Genomic DNA, 21,832 nt, shown 5'->3' with positions numbered 1-21,832 from the left:
ATCACTTCCCACATGACATAAGAATACACAGAAACTGTGCTATCTTAAGAATATAGCATTTGCCTTTGATCTGTTTTAACAGCTCATTAACAAACAAATGGATCTCCATTCTCAGTGCACACTTTACTGTCCATGGTGAGAAGCATAAGGGTTGCAGTTCTAACATGCTCATGCCATTAGCCATTCTGAATTAAGACAGTGGTGATAATCAAATAGGATACTACACAAACAAGGACTAGAAATATTTTTATCCCAATTATACACAATTTGTTGGAGAACTTTCTTAAGTGACTGAAAAAAAATAGCGACAGAGAATCAGAGGGGCTCCACCTCAGGTAGTACAAAAAAACATCCTTTCTATATAGAGCTGCTTGAGTGTGTGCAGTGAAGAACAATGAAGCTGGTGAAGGGACTAGAAAACAAGACTTATGAGGAGCGGCTGAGGGAACTGGGGCTGTTTAGGCTGTAGAAAAGGAGGCTGAGGGAGACATCACCCCCCTCTACAACTACCTGAGACAAGGCTGCAGCAAAGAGGTTGTTGGTCTCAAGTGACAAGTAACAGGAAACAAGGAAATGGCCTCAAGCTGAGCCAAGGGTGGTTTAGATTGAATATCAGTAATAATTTCTTCATACAGAGGGTGGTCAAACATTGGAACAGGCTGCCCAGGGAAATGCTGGAGTTCCCCACCCTGGAATTATTTAAGAGAGGTGTGTGGATGTGGTGCTAAGGGACATGGATTAGTGATGGGACTTGACAGGTCAGGTTAATCGTTGGACTTGATGATCCTGAAGGTCTTTGCCAACCTTGATGATGCTATGATAAATCTTGAGATAAAAACTGAAAATACCTAACTGGGTATCACAAGAGAGTTCCTCCACAAGTCCAGCTGACATGAGATGTTGGGAGTTCACATTCTTACTACAGATTGCAAGCTAACTTGGGCAAATCTTAATTTTTTTTATTATACTATGTTTGTGTGCTGGTGACAACTTTCACTGGTAGGTATCAGTTATTAACATGACTAAAACATGAAATTATTGATTTCAGTGTGGGTAACTGTGACAGTGAATGTGTGGTATGAAAGAAGTGAGATTACATAACCTAATATGCTTTCTGACCTTTAAGAAACTAAGAACAAAAAATTATTTCATGCCCCTTTATTAAAAGTCATTAGTATCTGAAGATCATGCATTTTTCTGACAGTAGTAATACAATACAGCTCCTTATGTTAACTGTGTCTGTTATACTGACACAAAGTTACACAAATACCAATTAATTTAATAAAATGAACAGAAAAAGATGGACTTTCATAACTAAAACTCAAAGGCAGTGCTCTTCTCTAAAAGTGGAAGCTTGTGTGGCCCAAGCTGTCTGTAACACTGTTGTGTGACACATTTGCAGAATTCAGTCCATCTAGACATACATAAAACCAAACCAAACCAAAACCCAACCCACCTCTCTTCACTAAAGAGAAAGCATGCATAGTTTAAAATAGCTCCTGGTAACTGGTTTAACCATAGAGGTTTTGCATCTCTTTTCAGTCTTTACGATAGGTTATTTGAGACAAAGATTATAAAGTGCCACAGAGTATTAAGAGCAAACATTTCATACATGAATGTAAATCTGTCTTTGAGACAAATCTGTAATACAAATCTTAGTTGAATATTATTTTTGAGTGATTTTGAAAGCCAGTCTGCCATCCAAAAATCTGTTAGGTTTCAAATTATGATGCACTGGCACATATATATAGACAAGTGGGAAGGATGGAGGGATTTAAGGTAAAAACAGATTAAATTTCTAAACTATTATTTAATCCAATGCAATTTTAATTTATGTCCTTAGAGTTATTTGCAAACCTCAGTTCCAGCCAAATTCAGGAACCACAAAATCCACAAAATGACTGTTTTTGATATTTTAATTTATCGTATTTTCAAAGCAGAACAGAAAAAAGTGTGTATTGAAATTGATTCAAGTGTTTATAATCAAAAACCACGTGTAAGAGTTCTTCCCATAGTTTTTAAAAGCTAAGATCATCAGGTAGACTAGAAGGTTAAAGATTATAGAAATGCAATGCAACGTGCCACATATTGTTTCTTAAATCACGAAGTTCAAGTCCTCAAGTCCACCAAAATAAATAAATAAATAAATAAGACAAGAAAAAAATGGAATAGAGTTTGGTCTGAGAACTGCATCCTTATGGGCAACAGGAATTGCTATATAGCTATTGTATAGCACTTCCTAAGTAACAGTATTAAATAACAATCAAAAATCAAACAAACAAAACAGTATTAAAAAAGCACCCTCCTGAGGAAGTGGAAGCATAGCTACCTCTGGAAGAACTAAAAGTTCTCACTGAGAGTTCACATGCCTAATCCTGTGTGTCATTGCAGAACTGCTGCTGAGCTCCTGTTCTCCACTTGCTTCCCATGGAGCTCAAAGCTGAACTTGGCAGCTCGGAAAGTTCTCACTGAAAATGGTTCAAATTGTTTACCATCACATCCTCCCACACACATGCAAAAACCCACAATGTCAAAAGTCACGGATATTTTTTTTAAAGAACTTGAAAATCATGAAATCCATAACTCTTATGACAGCCATGACAAAAATGCAGTTTTATTGATGGACCCACAAAAAGTTCATGTAACCCTAGACTATTCTGTAGAGGGTGAGTTAGAGGGCATAATATGGTTCATTTTGCATTAGGGATTTTTTTCTTGTTTTACTTGTTAGAACTGCTTAAAGCTTGAAAAGAAAAGAGCACATGAGTTTCATTTCTGGCATATTTTCCAAGCAATCAATATGAAATAAATCAGGTTTTAAAATGTCGTGCCGTTAAAAACAAACAAATAAAACCTTTGGCAGAATTAAAACAATGAAAATACTTAAAATTTGTAGTACCATATATTTAAAATCTTAAATCAGTCCAAGCAGTGGACAATATAATGAAATGGAGAGAGGCACGAGGAAGAGGATGAAAGAAGAAAAGTGACAGTGCTCAACACCAGCTTAATTCTAGAAAGCATCTCAGACTGAAAAATTAAACGGGAGAGAGACAAAACTGGGACACAGAAATGAACTATGCAGATATGAAAAGTGGGACAGTAAGATCTCTCAGTGGCATACTGCTCAAAAAGCAAAGCTACAACAGTAGGTATGCAACAGACAAGAAAACATAATTTTCTACAAGTAACTTGTCCAGTTTTCTGTTCAAAGCACTCTAAGGGAGACAAGGAAATGAACTGTGTAGGACAAAATAAAAAACACAAAACGTTCTTCAGTTAATTTCAGGCCCACCTGAACCTTAAAGAGTAAGCAGAATCAATGCCATGCAAGTCCCAGAAAACATGCCTTAAGGAAGGAAAGCATCTGATGATGTATTTGAATTCAGCATGACAAATTCATCAAATAAAGTAAGTTCCCAAGGAAACAATGGGAAGAAATTTGCTATTCTGCATTAGGTTATCGTCCTCACTATTGGAAGAATTGACAGAAACATCTTTGTAGAAGTGACAAAACTTTGACCATATAAGCTTCACTTTCACTTTTATGTACTTTCACGCATACTGAAGTAGAAGATTTCATTATCAGCAACAAATCATGAAATATAAGGCCTCTCAGATTCTAACAAGAATGTCCCTCATTTTCATGTCCCACACGTCAATAAGGATATAATTTCTAAAAAAATTCAAGGATATTATTCTCTCACAAGTTCCTATGAGAAGCTGAAGGCTTCCATCTTTCCCAGAAGATGCTATTGTATCCTACTATTGCAGGACTGGCAGATGCAGTAGGGAGACGTAACTGTACATTTGTTAGGGTTTCCCATAACAAAATAACTTGTCTGCCATTCCTCTTCTTTTCCAGGGTGGGTACTCCAATTGCACCAACTCTACAGCAATCATACTATTTAATATTTTCAACAAAGATTTTCTACCATAACATCACAATAGTGCAGATCACTCATTCACAGTTAAAGAACATCTCTATCTGTAACTGTAATGAAGATTTAATGGAAAGGTAAAGTTAAGAAAACAGGAAAATACTGAATATGCTTTTAATATAATTTAACAGCTGAAAAACAAGATCATGAAATACTAAAACAAAACAAAACAAAACAAAAATAAAACAGATTAGATTTACCAATATGCATTTATGAAGGTCTCAGGAATAGCTCAGCTGATTTAACTGTCCACTAACAGTGAAAAACAGTTCTTGTACTAATGTTCCCTCCTAATCTTCTCCTCCTTCCTCTACCACAACTTCTAGTTTAGGCAGCCTTATTCCCTTTCTTGCCCCTCTGGTGTTTGTAAATTCCTTCCAAAAGCATGCTTTTTTATAGCTTTTGCGCAGTTAATTGTCTGACAGAAAAGTGAAATAAGTCATTGGGATTAAGGTGAGGGCTAAACAATGGTAGAGATGTGCAAGCAGGAGCGAATAATCATAAATATGAAAATGAATCCTGCCTGTAAAACTGGAGACCTGCTAATCATTTTACATGGAATTACCAAATAAATTTTCATGTTCATGTTTTCATGAGTAATCTGGTTATCACTCTAATGTTTATATTTTTAGGTCATTCTTTAAAACTTCATTAGCAGTAAGCTAATTTATGCCATTTGCCAGATTTACTTTGTTTGGTTTCTATATGCCTAAAGAGAACATACTCTTTAGTATACAACCAAAAGACTCAGAGAAGACATATACATGATTAATACTTGTATAGTGAATATATGCTATTGGGAAGTTCACTTAATTGCACGTATATCACACCTTGATTACTGAAAAATTATTTTATTTTTGAAAAAATCCTTTTTCCTTTACAATAAATATAAATGACATGTATCAATAGAAAACCTATTTTCTTTAATTTTAGATAACTAAGAATGAAAGATATATATATATCTTATATATTAAGATATATATTATTATACATATTACTTTTTATCAATGCGGGCATAAAATAAGTTTCTTGGCTGATTTATGAGAAGAAAAATTACAGATTATAGAAAAAGACCTTAGGATACGAAATACATTGTTATACTATGAAACATGAACTACAGAAGCTAAAACTTTTACTGCTGTTGAGAGTTCCTCAAGACATTTTTCCAACAGCAATAGTCCTCCTTAACTCCATTTAAGTACTCATTTTGAAAATGAGTTTTTTTCTTTTCTGGCAATGCTAAGGCTTCAAACTGTAAACTGATATAGCCATGACTGAAATTAAGCATGAGAAGAAAGTGTAAGGGAGCACACTTAGAAAAGGGAGAAAAGGGCTTGGAAAGAATACTTTGATATTTCTTGTCTAGTATCAGAATGACCAATTAAACATCTAGTGAAATGATACTGAATCTTTTGTCCTGGAAGGGAATGGCAACAATTTTGAATGGTGTGGACAGTATGTATTGTTGAGCTTGCAAAATTTAAGATGATTGACTCTGCTCTGGTAGAGGATGCTTCATTAAAAAAATAAATAAATCTCAGCTGGTATGCAAAAACCTTTCCTCTGGCAATGCAGGAACCTGCATATTTGAGGAAATCAGCTCAGAGTTCCCATAACTACAGTTTTTGAGATACTCTCCTGGCAGATGGAAGAGACCTCCTCCATTCTTTGGGCATAGAGATAGGATTGGTTATGTCATTTTGGTCACATAAAGGAGAGAACAGCAGAAAATATTTTCAAATCAGTATTAAAAGTCAATGAAAGACTGTATTAGAACTTCTCTCTGCATAGCCAGAAAAAGGGAATTAAAGGATTTTGCACAGAACAGGGGCCTAGTCTACAACTGACCACTGCTATTACAACGTATATTCCTCATATGGGTGCACTCATTTTTTGGAAAACAGCAAAAAGTTCTCTCATGGCAAAGCTCTAAAAAGTTTCAATGAACCTACGCCAGAAAAAACAGTTTCACTAGAGTGAAACTAACCACACAAGAATTATAGATCTGTTTATATATACTGTTTTATATTCACCTGTTTAGCCAGGCCCTCAAGCAGAAGACTAAAGAATGACTTGAACCTTCAGGTACAAGCCTAAACAATTTTTCTTATTTGATTAAAGATTGGTATTCAACCCACATACTTTAAGACTGAGTCCTAATGTTCCAGGAAGACAAAATATTCACAAAAAAAATGGAAGCTGTGTAACACATTCATCTGCAAGTACTCTAAAATAAGGTAATTTTCATTCCACTCATTTAGATTACAATACACATGATTTGGATTGAAAAGTAAGGGCTAGTTTCACAAACTTAATGCAGTTTCACAAATGTAACCAAATACAGGGCTATGAAACTGCCTGTACAGCCATAGTGGGAACTTAAAATGTAAGAGATGAATTCTGTTATTCAGCACATTTGTTCACTCCATGTGACAAGACTTTTCTTACTCTTGAAAAATTGCCCAGACACATAACAGAACATCTACAGTTCACCAATTTCAGTACAATATACACTTACTAAAGTTTTTCAGGACAGAAATGAATGATCAAAAATTGTAAAGTGATGATTTTATATAATTAAAAAAAATAAATCACTCAAGACAGAGCAAATTACATTTATCATATTTTCTTCATATGTGATATGAAGTTTAGAAGTACATCTTCACAAATAATATTAAACTTTTAGTTCCTAACATTTTGGACTTTCACCTCATGCTGGTTGTGTATCTATTGTGTGTAATGGCAAATTAACAGTTTCAACATTTGTTATAAAATTTCTAAGCACATACATTACAGCAAGGCTGAAATACCAAACTGGGAATTCCAAACTTCAATACATACTAAAATGTTTCAAGAAACCCACAGTACATTTTTTTCCCAGAGATATAAAAATGCATGCTCATAAACAACACTATATTAATCACAACGAATACTTGTTACATATTTATATATATGTATTCTAGCAAACCTTGAATGAAACAATGATGGCATCAAACCTTATCTACAGTTAACTTGAATGTAAGAACTGTATTAATCAAAGATTTAGAGGCATGATAAAAAGAGGAGCTTATTATTTAGCCTTTTGGCATTCAAGTTGGACTATGAGTGCTAGAAATATGCTTATTTAATATATATTACATAGCTTCTTCCAGTCTACTTGATTAGAGGATGCCTAACACTCTGGCATCAAAAAAATAACATATGAAAGCAGAGGAGTAGAAACAAAATCCTACGATTTGTAAATGTTTCAAGAATTATTTTATAAAACATAACAGTACAAATAAGTAATATTTACTATGCGAGATTCATTTAGGGTTCATACTTCCCAGTATGTACTGATTGTACCAATAGATTAATTAGCTTCTAAATGAGAATTCTGCTGAGCAATACATGAAGGATGATATAGCTTTTCCCACCTTCACCCCCTTAGGGCTTTTCATACTGCTATAATTTGCCAGCAAGTTATTCCCATAAACAACAGAGAACATTGACACTTTACCTTCGCAAGCTGATCCTCTAGCCAGGAGGGTCTAAGGTTAATAGAAAAATAGCCACCATTCAAAATAGTCCTTTTCCATCAACAGGCAGAAACTACCATTTCATCAGTCAATGAAAAAGAAAACACAACATAGTGAACCTAAAGGTTACCAGGCAGTGAATCTGGGGAGGAAGTACTTGAATGAAAACACAGACACCCATGAACACATTTTCTCCCCCCAATATTCCTTTCCCAATATACCTTATTGAAAACAGAGCTATGAGAACAGCTACTTAATCCTTTATACTTTTCATCAGAAAACAGCAACAACTACACCTCTAAATAAGTTTTGCTTCTATATTACATTAATATCCACAATGGACCAAAACAGACAGAACTATTTTGTATGACTTTGAACAAATTGAATGGAATGTGCTCATCTTTTTCCTCAAACTTTAAAAGTGGGAGAATCCAACATCTACTCACATATAACTGTCAGCAACAGTTCCTCTTTAGCCTGGTCACTGGAAATTTCACAAGAGAAGCCTCTAACTACACAAATTACATACAGGATATGAGGGACATCCCAGAAACCTCACTTGGAGAGCAATCCATATTATGTGACTAAAAAATCATCTCTCATTAAAGACAATCATAATTTTGACCAACTTTGTTACAGAATTGTTAAGCAAGAAGGTTCTAACAATTTTAGTATCAATGATACTCTTTTAAAAGCACTATTGGCTTTTGATTCATAGAAAAAACAACATAAATATTGTTTTCCTGGTAGGCATATGACTTTTTTTCCCCTCCAAGAAGTGTGAATTCAGTTATACAGAAAGAGTATAGGATGGTGTTCCACTGTTGCTTTAAAATCCTGATAAAATTATCCTGATAAAATTCCATCAACTACAATTGTACTTTCAGGGGGAGGAAAGAAAAACTGAAGGGCAATTAAAAACAAAACAAAACAAAACAAAACACAACTTCCACTAAAAAGAATGCTTTCATTGAATCATGTGCTTTTTGTTTTTATAAAAATAATAATTTACTTTTAATCCAACTTCTACATTTTTATAGCAGTTAAAGATCATTGCCACATTTCATTCAATGACATTTTCCATTAAAAATATTTATCACAAAGTTAGTACCATTAGCATGAAATACAAGAGAGGCCATGACATAAAAAATACAGCTATTTTAAGCAATCAAAGATTTATTTTTCTTTCAAGCAGTTCTGCAAATGAAAAAGAAAAACAACACAATACTTTAAGAAGGATTACTCTAAGCTCAAACATACAATAATCCTGATATACAAATTTGCATTTTAGGGGTCAGAAGTAATTTTCTTGTTTACTTTTTAAACTTAAAGTACTCCCCCTCTTTTTTTTTTAGGATACTTTAACGAAGTGGCTAGCTTCAGGTGTTATATCTTAAAATAAAAAAAGTTAACAACTTACCTAAGAGATGGTCTAGTAACTGTTTGCCTAGGGCTGTTATTGAATGAACAGTAACTTGTTCAATGTTAAGAGGAAAAAAAAAGAAAGAAGTACATAAAACAACTATCAAATACAAAACCTGGATTGCATCTTCATTAATGAAGAAATCAACAAATTATTCTGAACTAAATTGTAATTAATATCCCTCAGTAAGTTTTGAAGTAGCTGTCGGTTTGAGTTTTTCATAAACATGCATTTAGAATGATAAAAAGTTTCAGTTCAGAGGAAGCTGAACATACTAAGTTCATCCTCTTTTCCTGCGGATCATAGAATCATAAAGGTTGGAAAAGACCTCCAAGATCATCTGGTCCAACCATCACCCTACCACCAATATCACCCACTAAACCATGTCCCTAAGCACCACGTCCAACCTTTCCTTAAACACCCCCAGGGACGGTGACTCCACCACCTCCCTGGGCAACCCGTTCCAATGCCTCACTGCTCCTTCTGAGAAGAAATGTCTCCTCATTTCCAACCTGAACCTCCTCTGGCACAACTTGAGGCCATTCCCTCTAGTCCTATCACTAGCTCTCTGCAAGAAGAGGCCGATCCCCAGCTCCCCACACCTTCCTTTCAGGGAGTTGTAGAGAGCAGTAAGGTCTCCCCTGAGCCTCCTCTTCTCCAGACTAAACAACCCCAGTGCCCTCAGCCACTCCCCATAGGACTTGTGTTCCAGGCCCTTCACCAGCTTCGCAGCCCTTCTCTGGACACGCTCCAGGGCCTCGATGTCCTTCTTGTAGTGAGGGGCCCAAAGCTGAACACAGTACATGAGGGGCAGCCTCACCAGAGCTGAGTACAGGGGGACTATCACCTCCTGGTCCTGCTGGCTACACTGTTCCTGATACAAGCCAGAATGCCATTGGCCTTCTTGGCCACCTGGGCACACTGCTGGCTCATGTTCAGGTGAGCATTGACCAGCACTTCCAGATCCTTTTCCTCTGCACATCTTTCCAGCAACTCTGCCCCAAGCCTGTAGCACTGCGTGGGGTTGTTGTGGCCAAAGTGCAGGACCCAGCACTTAGCCATGTTGAACCTCATCCCATTGGTCTCTGCCCATCGACCCATCCTGTCCAGGTCCCTCTGCAGGGCCTTCCTACCCTCTGGCAGATTGACACTTCCCCCCAGCTTGGTGTCATCTGCAGACTTACTGAGGGTGCACTCAATTCCCTCATCCAAATCATCAATACAGATGTTAAAGAGGAGGGGCCCTACCACTGACCCCTGGGGAACACCACTGGTGACCAGTCGCCTGCTGGATTTCACTCCGTTCACCACTACTTTCTGGGCCCGACCTCAGTACACTGTAGAAGAATTTTTTTCAGCATTTTGTGTTCTAGTTGATAAAACAGACATAAAACTTACTTGTTTGAGAATTCTGTTGTTACATGGGCAAACATTCGTAAAAATTAACATGGCCCTATATTTTCTACTAAAACAAAAATGGCAACAGTTTATTGATTTACTATCATTAGCTGATGCGTTAGACTCAAAGGGTCATGGTAAATGGTGTTACATCACGCTTACGGCCAATCAATAGTGGGGTTCAGCAGGGCTCCACATTAGGGCCAGTTCTCTTTAATATTTATATAAATGATCTGGACACAGGACTTGAATGCATACTAAGTAAATTTGCAAATGATAATAAATTAGGAGGAGCTGTTGATTTCCTCAAGCGTAGAGAGGCTTTTAAGAGAGATCTTGACAAATTAGAGGGCTGGGCAATCCCCAACCATATGAGGTTTAACAAGAGCTGGATTCTGCATGTGGGACAGGACAACCCTGGATATATGTACAGACTAGGGGACAAGTGGATGCAGGGCAGGCCCATGGAAATGGATCTAGGGACTCTCATTGACAGCAAGCTGAACATGAGTCAACAGTGTGCCGTGGCAGTCAAAAGGGTGAACTGTATCCCAGGATGCATCAAACAGCATTGCTAGCTGGTTGAGGGAAGGGATTGTCCCAATCTACACGCTGGTGTAGTGTCACCTTGAGTACTGCGTGCAGTTCTGGACACCACAATATAACAAGGACCTAAAACTATTAAAGAACACCCAAAGGAGGGCAGCACAGGTGGTGAAGGGTCTAGGGGGCAAGATGTATTAGGAGCAGCAAAGTCACTTGGTTTGGTCAGCCTAGAGAAGAGGAGGTGGAGGGGAGGCCTCATGGCGGTCTGCAGCTTCCTCACAAGGGGAACGGAAGGGCAGGTGCTGAGCTCTGCTCTCTGGGGACAGTGACAGGACCCGAGGGAATAGCATGAAGCTGCATCAAGGAAGGTTCAGGTTGGCTATTAGGAAAAGGTTCTTCACCAAGAGAGAGGGTGTTGGGCACTGGAACAGGATTCCCCAGGGAAGATGGCAGGCTCAGTGCCATGACGAAGTTCCAGAAGTATTGGACAATGCTCTCAGTCATCTGGCTTGATTTTTTGGTTGTCCTGTGTGGAGCCAGGAATTAGACTCATTGATCCTCAATGATTGGCTGGATTGTTGCACTCAGAGTTGTGGTCAACAGATGGATGTCCAGGTAGAGACCAGTGACAAGTGGCATTCCTCAGGGACAGGTATAAGGACTGGTGCTATCCAACATCTTTGTTGGTGACTTTGGCAGTGGGATCGAGTGCACCCTCACCAAGTTTGCCAATGACACCAAGCTATGTGGTGCGGTCAATGCGCTGGAGGGAAGGGATGCCATCCAGGGAGATCTTGACAGGCTCAAGAGTTGGCCCGCACAAACCTCACGCAGTTCAACAAGGCCAAGTGCAAGGTCCTGCATCTTGTAAGGGCAATTCCAAGCACAAATAGAGGCTGGGCAAAGAATGAATTGAGAGCAGCCCTGAGAAGAAGGACTTGGGCATGTTGGTTGCTGAGCTGTCAAGTCAATATGAGCTAGCAACGTAAGCTTGCAGCCCAGAAAGTCAATAGTATCCTAGGCTGCATCAAAAGAAGCGTGGCCAGTAGATCAAGTGAAGTGATTCTCCCCCTCTACTCTGCTCTTGTCAGTCCCCACCTAGAGTACTTCATCCAGGTATGTGGCTCCCAACATAAGAAGGACACGGACCAGTTGATGCCGAGTTCAGAGGAGGGCCACAAGGATGATGAAGGGGCTGGAGCACCTCTTGGTGAAGACAGGCTGAGAGAGTTGGGGCTGTTCACCTTGAAGAAGAGAAAGTTTGAAGGAGACATTATAGCAGCCTTCCAGTACCTAAAGGGGGCTTACAAGAAAGCTGGGGAGGGACTCTTTGTCAGGGTATGGAGTGATAGGACAAAGGGTAATGACTTTCAACTAAAAGAGGGCAGATACATTAGATACAAGGAGGAAATTCTTTACTGTGAGGGTGGTGAGGCTCTGGAACAGATTGCCCACAGAAGCTGTGGATGCCCTATCCCTGGAAGTGCTCAAGGCCAGGCTGGATGGGGCTCTGTGCAACTTGGTCTAGTGGGTGGCATCCCTGCCCATGGCAGGGGGGAAGAGGGGCTTAAACTAGATGATCTTTAAGGCTGCTTCCAATCCAAACCATTCTATGATTCTAAGATCATCTACTCCATGTACTCCATGTATAGTGAACTAATTACAATATATATATACTTAAAAAAAAAACAACTACCATAATGCTATTTCTGTAATAATGACATGCTATTTTAAAAGTCACTGCTACCACTTGCTGAACGTTTTCAGAAATAACGTATCAGATGCACTTGTTCTATGATAGAATTTAATGCAAGTGCATTCAGAAATAGTCTCTATTTTATTTACAATCAACTACTTCCAAATTAGATTTAATCATCTCTCAATTAATATTCAGATTTGAATTCCATCATGAAAAACCAACTGACTTATTCCCTTCCTCTTTTTGTGTCCCACAGGGCCAGGAGATGCATCTCCATACTGTGCATGTGAGAAAAAGAATGACAATAAACTCATTGTACCTTCAGTCAGACTCACCATTATCTATCCATTTCCATTCTATCCTTCCAGTCACTTGAATTTCCTTATTCATTCTCTCACAACCCATCACAGTCTAATCCTACCACTCTTACAAATTCCTTCCTCCCTGATCCTTGTATTCTTTTCACATCTTCAAACTCCTATTTCTGTCTACCACATTCTTCTTGCGTATTACTACTGACATGCTTCTCTCCTTATTGTCCCCACTCACCCTCCTCTCGTGTTTTCTGAGAAGACAATGTCATTTCAGCTCAATAAGGAAGACAGAGCTGACATTTTTGCTTGAAGCGTCTTCATTTGGAACACCTACTTATATTAAAGGAAAATGAGGATCATTTCAGTTAGATCAGGTGATACCTGTAACATTATTTCCAGTGACACAGAATAGTGGCAACTAACCTTGTTCCTTAAAGCTTCAGAAATGTGAACAAACAAATGAAAAATCCTACTGAAACACTTAAGGAAAAATTTCAAATTCTGCAAAGTGCCTATGGAAAGGACAAATCACATCCTATCCTCTAAAGTGAAATCCTGAATTTACCAGTTTATCCAGGCAGAATTCTTTAATTAGTGACTTAACAGCACTGTATTAAATTTTTAAGGGAGGTAGCCAGGGTACTATATTTGAAGACCATTAATATCCAATATGTACATGTTACTTAAATATAATATTATTAATCTACTGTATGCCATCTATGTTACAATGTGTTGTCATCTACTGTTGTACCAAAAACTTCTGTGTATTCTGAATCACACCAACTGAAATTAATGCAATGCATTCAGAAACAAGAAAAAAAGGAACGAGAGTCTAAACAGGACTCACCAGACTTACTTTCTAGATTGAGCTAAGCACCCCAAATCTATTAATATATATTACATAATTATGGTTCACATCATGATTCTTAGCAAGAACATTCCTGTTTGATAAAGAATGTTACAAGAGAATCAGTCAAGTAATGCAAAATACTACTCATTAGCTTGCTTATTGTGTTAGCAATAGCCATCAATACCAAAACCCTGTTCTATGACATCTTCTGTTTACTTATAGTTTTCTGAAATTTATAACAGAATAAAGATCAAAATATTTATAATGTAATTTTACAAAATGTTTAAACTTAGAAACTTTTAAAATTTCTAGTTTCCATTTAACAGTGTAAGGACTCTCTGGAACAAAAGATGTACCAGTATTCTGCACTTATGTGATCTAATTAGCTTATTCAAATTGTCTAAACAAACTAGGAAACGTGCTTATTATAAAACGTATGAAAATTGCAAAGCATATGAGTTATCTCAAATTCCAGAGTCTAAGATACTCAGACATATTTTCAGAATTCATACATGATATAAACATATGTAGAAATCAAGTATTTTGAAGACGTACCAAAGAACTAAAAGCCCTCTAACTAGCTGAAAAACATACTAGAATTAAAGGATACTATAAGTATATACATAGCAGGTAATACAAACATAATTACTCGTATACAATTGCTATAGTGAAAAATGAATCCCCCAGATAGGATCACATGATAAAAAGCAGCACAGTGATAAGCACCTGAGACACCAGAGAACTTAAAACTCTGATACAGAACAGACATCTGAATACTAATAAATGTGTATGTATATGCATACACACACAAAACATTGCTAAATATGTTTTCCCTGGTTACATATGAATTTTTTATTTATATTTTCTATGACACTGTCTTCAAGGAGAACAAATCTGTAAAGAATTTTTCGTTACAAAAGACAAACTTAAAAATTAACACGTAAAAAAATAGCATTCATTCAAGACAATGCTTAATTAAAAGAATCATTTACTTGTACTTTCAAGTTATTTGCAACATTCTCATTTTGAGAAGCTCACGTCATGAACTGAAAAGTGACAATTTGATTTTAACAAGCACAACAGGTTGCCAAACTAAGATTACATCTAACAATGTCTCCCAGTGCACCAGGCTCTTTCCTGGTCCTGCTGACCTTTCAACACGTGGTTCAGAGGCTACTGGATTAGAGCTGTTAACAAGTGACAGGTGCAGCCAATTAACCAAGCAATGACGTAACTGTGACTTCCAGTCTTAAGCATAACGCTTGTTCAGCAAATGATGCTTTTCCATCAATGAGCTCAGTATGACTGCTTATCAGCCAAACTCAAGAAGAACTTCAAAAGCTCTGTGCTGCTGACATATTTCTCATTAAAGAATGATTTTACTGTGAAATTATCCGACTTTGACTATGGTATGCTTTGCTGTTCTCCAGCTTGGGAAGTTGTGAAACAATATGCATTAACCCTTTTACTGAGAGGATCACAAATTTTCAAGTACGCAGTAAGAACTAATAAAAATTGATGAGAATTATATGTCAGTTTAAATTGATCAAAAAAAGATACAAGAAACCAAGTAGTTGCTGTATAGCCAAGTACTTATTTAGCAATGAGTCTGAAAAAATATTTTAATATTACCATTTAGAATATGGTGTTCGATCAACTACATTTCCCTCCCATGGTGGTCCAAATCAGTTTGAGACACAGCTCAAAACTACATCAGTCAATAATCCTATCAACAGCCCTTTCCTAATACTAGTTAGCGCGTAACTTGCAGTGATTAGAAGTTTCCTAGTTTTGTCTTTCTTGTTATAATTTGAGACAGAACATGTTGGAAAGAAGTAAAGATCTGCTTATCTGAGGACATGCATCACTATCAACTTGGCCCATCAAGATCACTACTGCTTCATCTTTTTAAAGTGCCTCTTTTGCAAGTCTGCATTGGCAAGATAACTGCATATTATTTTGCATCAATCTCCATGTCTCATGTCTTCGTAGTGGATTAATATATGTTAAACTCTAACTTTGAGGTGGGTATATATTTTATTTTTCACACACACAAAAAAAGAATGCTGCCATACTGCACACTAGGTAGCAGTTACCAGATTTTCTGGACCACGAACAGCCCATCAAAGGTAAAGATGTGCTTGTAGCTTACAGTTATCTCTAAGGGTATATACATAAAGTACTTAGCAATATATTAAAAAAGTATGTAGTTTGTTAAAATACCACTCATTTTAAGACCACATAGCAGTCAATAGACAACAACTTGGAACAACTCAGATATAATGCAGAGAGTGGTGCAATCAGTTCAGTAAAGGGGGATGCATGGTCTGGAATCTCCCCCAGAGTCACAGAAGCAGCAAGCTGCAGATACGTACTCTTCTGAAGCCTGGACACAAACAAGGGGCATACTACAAAATCCACTCCCTTCTGATCACACGGACACAACTGGGGGCATGTCATGGTTTACTAGTCCAACCCAGTATTAGCAACTGTTGATGTGAAGAACTGTAAGAAACCAGTAGCAGCTCACAAAACATCTTGTCAGACAATACATGTGTGAACACAACAGCCTGACAAGACTCATATGTAACAGCCATCTCCAGAGACAGATGAAGTCTGAAAAGCGTAAAGATTGCTTTAGTAAGACAGAAACCAGAAAAAATAAAACTCTCACAACAACTTGTTCTGTCCCAGGCCAGGTCTGTCATGCCGCCCTCCTTGTGTTCCAAGCACACAAACTTGGTGCAGAGACAGCTAACTTCATGGTTATCAACTCAGCTCCAACACGACCTGTCAGGCTAATGCAGTATCACACATATTTAATCAAGGCTGGCTCCTGAAGAGACACTTGTGTACCTCGATATTATATTTACCAGTATCCTGAGAGAGTTCCTAGTGTTCTTTGCGAAGCAAATACAGAAGTACCACTTTAGCTCAATACCTTTGAAACAGGTTCATTTAACTGTTGTGTAATCTGTATCATTTGGTCTGTCAACATCAAAATACTGTGACTTGTTTATGCCTGAATAAAAATGGTATCAAAAATGAAAAAAGTCTTAATTTGGCCTCAGAGAGGTTATTGTAACAGGGTAAAAATATTTTTAAACAGAATAGTGATCATTAAATAACTGCTGTACATTTATTTATGGCAATAGACAGGTAAAGTTATACAGGTGTGCATCTTTGACCACATATAGAAAAAAAATTCTGAATTTTATTTTTAAGTTAGGGATTAAAGTCTAAAATACAGAGAAGACTAACAACGTAGAAAAGAAGTGATTCAATAGCTCTGTTCTCCAAGAAAGCCAGATATGATATGTGGAGTTGATACATTTTTACTGTCTTCTTTAGTTACCCCTCAGAATGGAAAGCACAGCTACTAAAATTAAGCAGTACAAAAAAGCAACAGGATCAGGCAATTTGCGTTCAAGATTTTTAGAAAAAACAAGCTTAAAAATAGATTTCTGAATGCTGATTGTGAATAACAAAAGAGAATGGAAATTACAGAGAAGTGAGGGAATAGAGGAGGGAGAAAATGACTGTAATGGCATATTAATATTTACAACTAGAAAATATATCTTAGATTATTATAATCCTGACACCAATAACCTGTTCTTAAGAAAAAAAAGACAGCCATTAACATAGAACCACAAAATAAACGTAATTAATTTTACTAATTTTAACTTAGTAAAATTTTACTTTTACTATTTATGAACATAAGAAAAAGAACCATCTCATGTGAAAGAACAAAACAGAATGATTTCTGACCAAGTTTACACATGACAAAGCATGGGGAGAAGTAAAATGCCTCAAAAGGAAAGGTTAATGCTCAATCTACTCAATTTATCAAACAAAGTTCAGGGGTGATTTGGTCACAATTTGCAAGCAAAGATGGATGTGCTAACAGAAGGCTAGCAACAAAAGTGGACAAGAGTCTAATGGCCACAAGATGAAGCAAGACAAAAGGCAGACTGAAAAAAAGCCCTATTTTTATTTCTTTAATGAGAACAGCAATTAACCAAATAAATTTTAGTGGGGTATCTTTCAACACTGAAAAGGTATATTTTTCCTCCAAAAGATAAGAGTGAGATAAAAGAATTTCACAGTCTTGTGTGCTCTGTTAGGTAAAATACTGGATTAAATAATCATAGCAGTCTTTTCTGTCTTATCCTCTGAAAGTCCAGGCTTTTTGGATGTTTTCCATTTTCATTAGATAAACAGCTTCTTCTCATTAGAAGCAGATATACCCTTATAAGGACTCAAGTTGCGTTTTCTTTATTCCTGCCGACACAAATTCTGTTCCGAATCTTGTTTAATACATCTTAGATCTTATTGCAGAACTAAACAATACAAGTGCTTTTGTTGGTAATTTTCATGAAATACATTTATTATAAAACATCTAAAATAGTTTCTCTTGCTTATAATTAACGTGAAACTCTACTGTGCTCTCCATACTTAAACTTACTTTAAAGTCAAGTGATCACAAGAAACAGAAATCAGTTTGTATACACTCTCTATGGAACACAAGCACTGAAACTCATTAAAGTTACAGTTGCTAAATAAAACAACACAGTGCTTTTTGTCAAAAACAATCCATTTTATTTACATAGCTTTGCCTTAATTATGTGCAAGGGATTCTGATCAAAAAGGGAGTATTTCAGTTTGTACATATTCTTGACTCTTGACCAATAAAAAGTCTGCCCAGCAATGAACCTCAGAAGTTCATTCCCTAAAACATAGCTCCTAAAACTTATTGTAAAGCTTATTACCATGTTTAGTCAGTTTTACTGAATTTACTCAGTGAGCTAGTAAGACTATTAATTACAGAAATCATGACACTTGCAGCAAGAGGTTAGAGGATCTAGCTTTAAAGTGACATGTTTTACTCCATTGTTCTCAAATAAAACTCCTGCATCTACAGTAATATACAAAAATTCAAGCTGCAGAAAATTATGCAGCCTACCACTCATTTCTAGCAAGTACTCTCCAGAGAAGAAACTGAGGGGAAAAAACCCACCCAAACTCCAAATTCCTTACGAAAACATAATCACAACAGCAAAGATACATTCACAAAAAGAATATAAAGCCTAAAATTGTTGACACTTTATTATGAAAATATTACAGACTAATTTTGCATAAAAATTGAGCAACTGATTTTTTTTATGAGAGTTTTTGCAGAAGTAGCACATATTTAACAATATGTTTGTGAAAATTCATCAACTAGTAGTAAGATACTAAGAAAACACAGGCTGAAATTGCAGCTGCTACCATTTACCATAAAAATTGGGCTGTTTATGGGAGAAACTGTAGTACATATTCATTGCTTTAACTTCCATAGAATCTGTTATATAATTTTGAATTAAAGCACAGCCATAGCCTTCTCATTCTGGAAGTTCACGACTGTGAAGAAACAGCACATTTATCACTGAATAAATCATAAAGAGCAACTGAAAACCTTTTTCAAGTATGGATTTGTGAACTTCACTGCAGAATTTAGGCCAGGAATGCTAACCTATTAAACACAGTCCACCATGATCTCTTCAGCAATACCTGGAAGTGTTAAAGAAAGGATAAAGACTACAAGAACAGTGTAATGCTTACTGTCTGGTTTGCTTTTCTTTCTTTCATTCCTTTTTTTTTTTTTTCTTTTTGGTAAATATTAACAATGGAGGTTAGATTCCTAATAGTAAAAATGCATATTTATATTTACAAAGCTTCTACTTGGAAAAGTGAGGGTCAATATAGTATATTCTTGTCTTCAGTTCTAAAAAATACTATCTTTTTTTTTTGTGTTTAAATGTAAGGATCAAGTTTTCTCCTAAGCTAGAATACTAAATGCCTTCAACAAAATTGTGAATTAGATTGGTAGAGACATCGAAGGAAAATTTATGAAGAATCATTTAACCTGAAGTAGCATTCCGGAAATAAAACCTCTACAATTCATGCAATATCCACCAGAAGTATGCAGGTACCAATGCAGCTAACTATTGATAATTAATATAAATTTATCTGTGAAAAAACGTGAAAATGTCCTCTTAAAATATGAAAAACATAAAACTAAGGTAGGCTGCTGGTACTTTTTGTAGATACAAATGCACTCACAAATACTAAACATACCTTTGTACAGAAATTATTGTACTTAAGAACTGACACAATTTAACATAAAATTGTCAAAGTGACTTAGAAAAGCTGACGTATAACCCCCACTTCAATATTAAAAGATTTCTTTAATCAGAGTAAATATTCTGTGGTAGATTTCAACTACGATTTAACAGACTGCCAGCTGCAATCCCCCCCACCCAAAAAAAGTAACGTAAATTCCTGTGAGGAACAGCCAACAAAGAAAATTGAAAATGAAATATTTACAAAGGAAAGAAGAATATAAGTGATATTCAGTAGGCCCAACTGTTAAAGCAAAGTGATACTGGACTGAAAGCTGAGTAGAAGCCTACCAACAAAAGGGAAAGGAGCAAAAATTTTGTTGATTATAATTCAGCTAGTGGCAAAGAATCAAAAAGTGTTGTTGCTGAACATATGCAGCAGTAAATGAAATGTTCTCCTTTCCAGGTGTCTTGTTTTGGAAAGGCTATCTATATATCTGTAGAAGAAGAATGCAGAAAAGGGGGTAAGTGCTTTCAGCAACGGATAACAAAGATAAAAGATGCACAAGAAAAAGGTGATCGTCCTGCACTTCATTGCTTCCAGTGAAAGAAAGCTGAGCTCCCCTGTTAACCCAAGTGAAGAAAAAAAAAAACTTTGAAAGAAGTTTACAACTGAATAACTCTGTTGATTTACACAGTAATTTATATCAAGCTCATCTCTAAAGTAACACTGAAATCCAGATTTAAATGCTCCTTATGCTTTGATTTGTAGAGAAAATTGGCTTAAAAAGGCAACAATTTCCTAAGATTCTCCATCCCACCCCACCTCCCCAAAAAAGGGAAAATTTATTATCCCACCTGACAACAAGTGACGAATGGACTTGCGTAAAACTCAGCGATGATATGTACGCAAAAAATGATCGGTGTGTTAAGCATTACAAAACAGGATGCAAAAGCATATCAAATGTGCCAGTTTATTAACACAGTGTAGTAGCTACACTGGGGCAGGCGGGAGGACCTGTGATACAGTAAACAGCTTAGTAGCAGTTATCATTACTGTCTGAAAGGTTCCCGAATAAACTCTGCCCAAATCACAGAGGTGATAATTTTATTTTGTTTTGCTATCAGCAAACTACTAACTATTAACCATTACATAAGGTTAACTATTGCTATAAAAAATGTAACAACCTTTTAGGCAGTAACTGAATTTCACTTCTTTTTATTTATGCAACATTACTAAATATAGATTCCAAAACCAGAATCTGATAACCAAGGTGACTTGTTCTAAAGTATATTAAAAATATCTACTACCTATTTTGCCTTCTAGTGAGGCATGTAAAATAGTAAAAATATTAAATTATAACATGACTTGACTCTCTAGAGACAAACAGCAGATGTGAAGAATAAAGAAAATGTTTTAACATACTGTAGTCATCCTTCACTGCAGTATAACTTTAAGACGTACTGATCATATTTACCAAAAAATGTATTCTGTATTAGAAACAAGACCCTCAAAATGTCTCTTCCCATGCTTCTCAACTCTGTTGAGACAAAGAAAGGAAATGGAGCATGAACATTTAGCAATTAAAAAGTACATAGCTATACCACTGTTAAATCCCTCTTGTTATGTTACAAAAAAAAAAAAAAAAAAAAAAAAGGAAAAAATCACATGTTCAGCCAAACAATTGAGAGCACTCCAGTGCTTTGAAATGATATCTTGCCCACGATATACTGCTAACAATTCACTGTGTAATAAGGATTACACATTCTCACCTTCCATCATGCTAACTGCATTTTCACGGGTCATCTACGCATCCTTTTTTCCAGGTGACTAGACAAACGCACACACAAACTTCACCTAAAAATACGCTGACTCTTGCCAAGTAGCAGCAGGATGAAATATACCACAGTAACAATCCAGTCTTTGTCCCAGGCTAACACTACACCTATTAACACGCTTTGATGCTTAGCCAAGAAAAATCTCAGTGCTGGGATTCTGGGTTTTGTGCCCAAACAATCTGGGTTTGTGTTTAATATAGTAT

The 21,832-nt window shown here is 36.5% G+C and overlaps 1 protein-coding gene across 5 annotated transcripts in view; it reads right to left on the bottom strand.

The window, feature by feature from the left end:
- CWC27 (CWC27 spliceosome associated cyclophilin) overlaps positions 1 to 21,832 on the bottom strand; it is a 140,524-nt gene that overhangs the window by 74,191 nt on the left and 44,501 nt on the right. Inside the window, exons 11-12 of one of the 5 annotated variants that reach the window (XM_050716425.1) lie at positions 21,269 to 21,331; positions 20,261 to 20,414 (exon numbers count right to left, since the gene is read on the bottom strand). The exons of the other annotated variants lie outside the window; for them this stretch is intronic. Of the exons in view, the coding sequence (XP_050572382.1) occupies positions 20,276 to 20,414; positions 21,269 to 21,331 (202 nt within the window). The 3' untranslated portion in view covers positions 20,261 to 20,275. Of the gene's footprint in view, positions 1 to 20,260; positions 20,415 to 21,268; positions 21,332 to 21,832 lie in introns of those variants that run through there. 5 annotated transcript variants of the gene reach the window in all.

Source organism: Cygnus atratus, chromosome Z (assembly GCF_013377495.2).
Source record: "Cygnus atratus isolate AKBS03 ecotype Queensland, Australia chromosome Z, CAtr_DNAZoo_HiC_assembly, whole genome shotgun sequence".
Taxonomy (NCBI): Eukaryota; Metazoa; Chordata; class Aves; order Anseriformes; family Anatidae; genus Cygnus; species Cygnus atratus.
The sequence above is the reverse complement of the archived record's forward strand: the minus strand, read 5'-3'. Positions and strand labels throughout refer to the sequence as shown.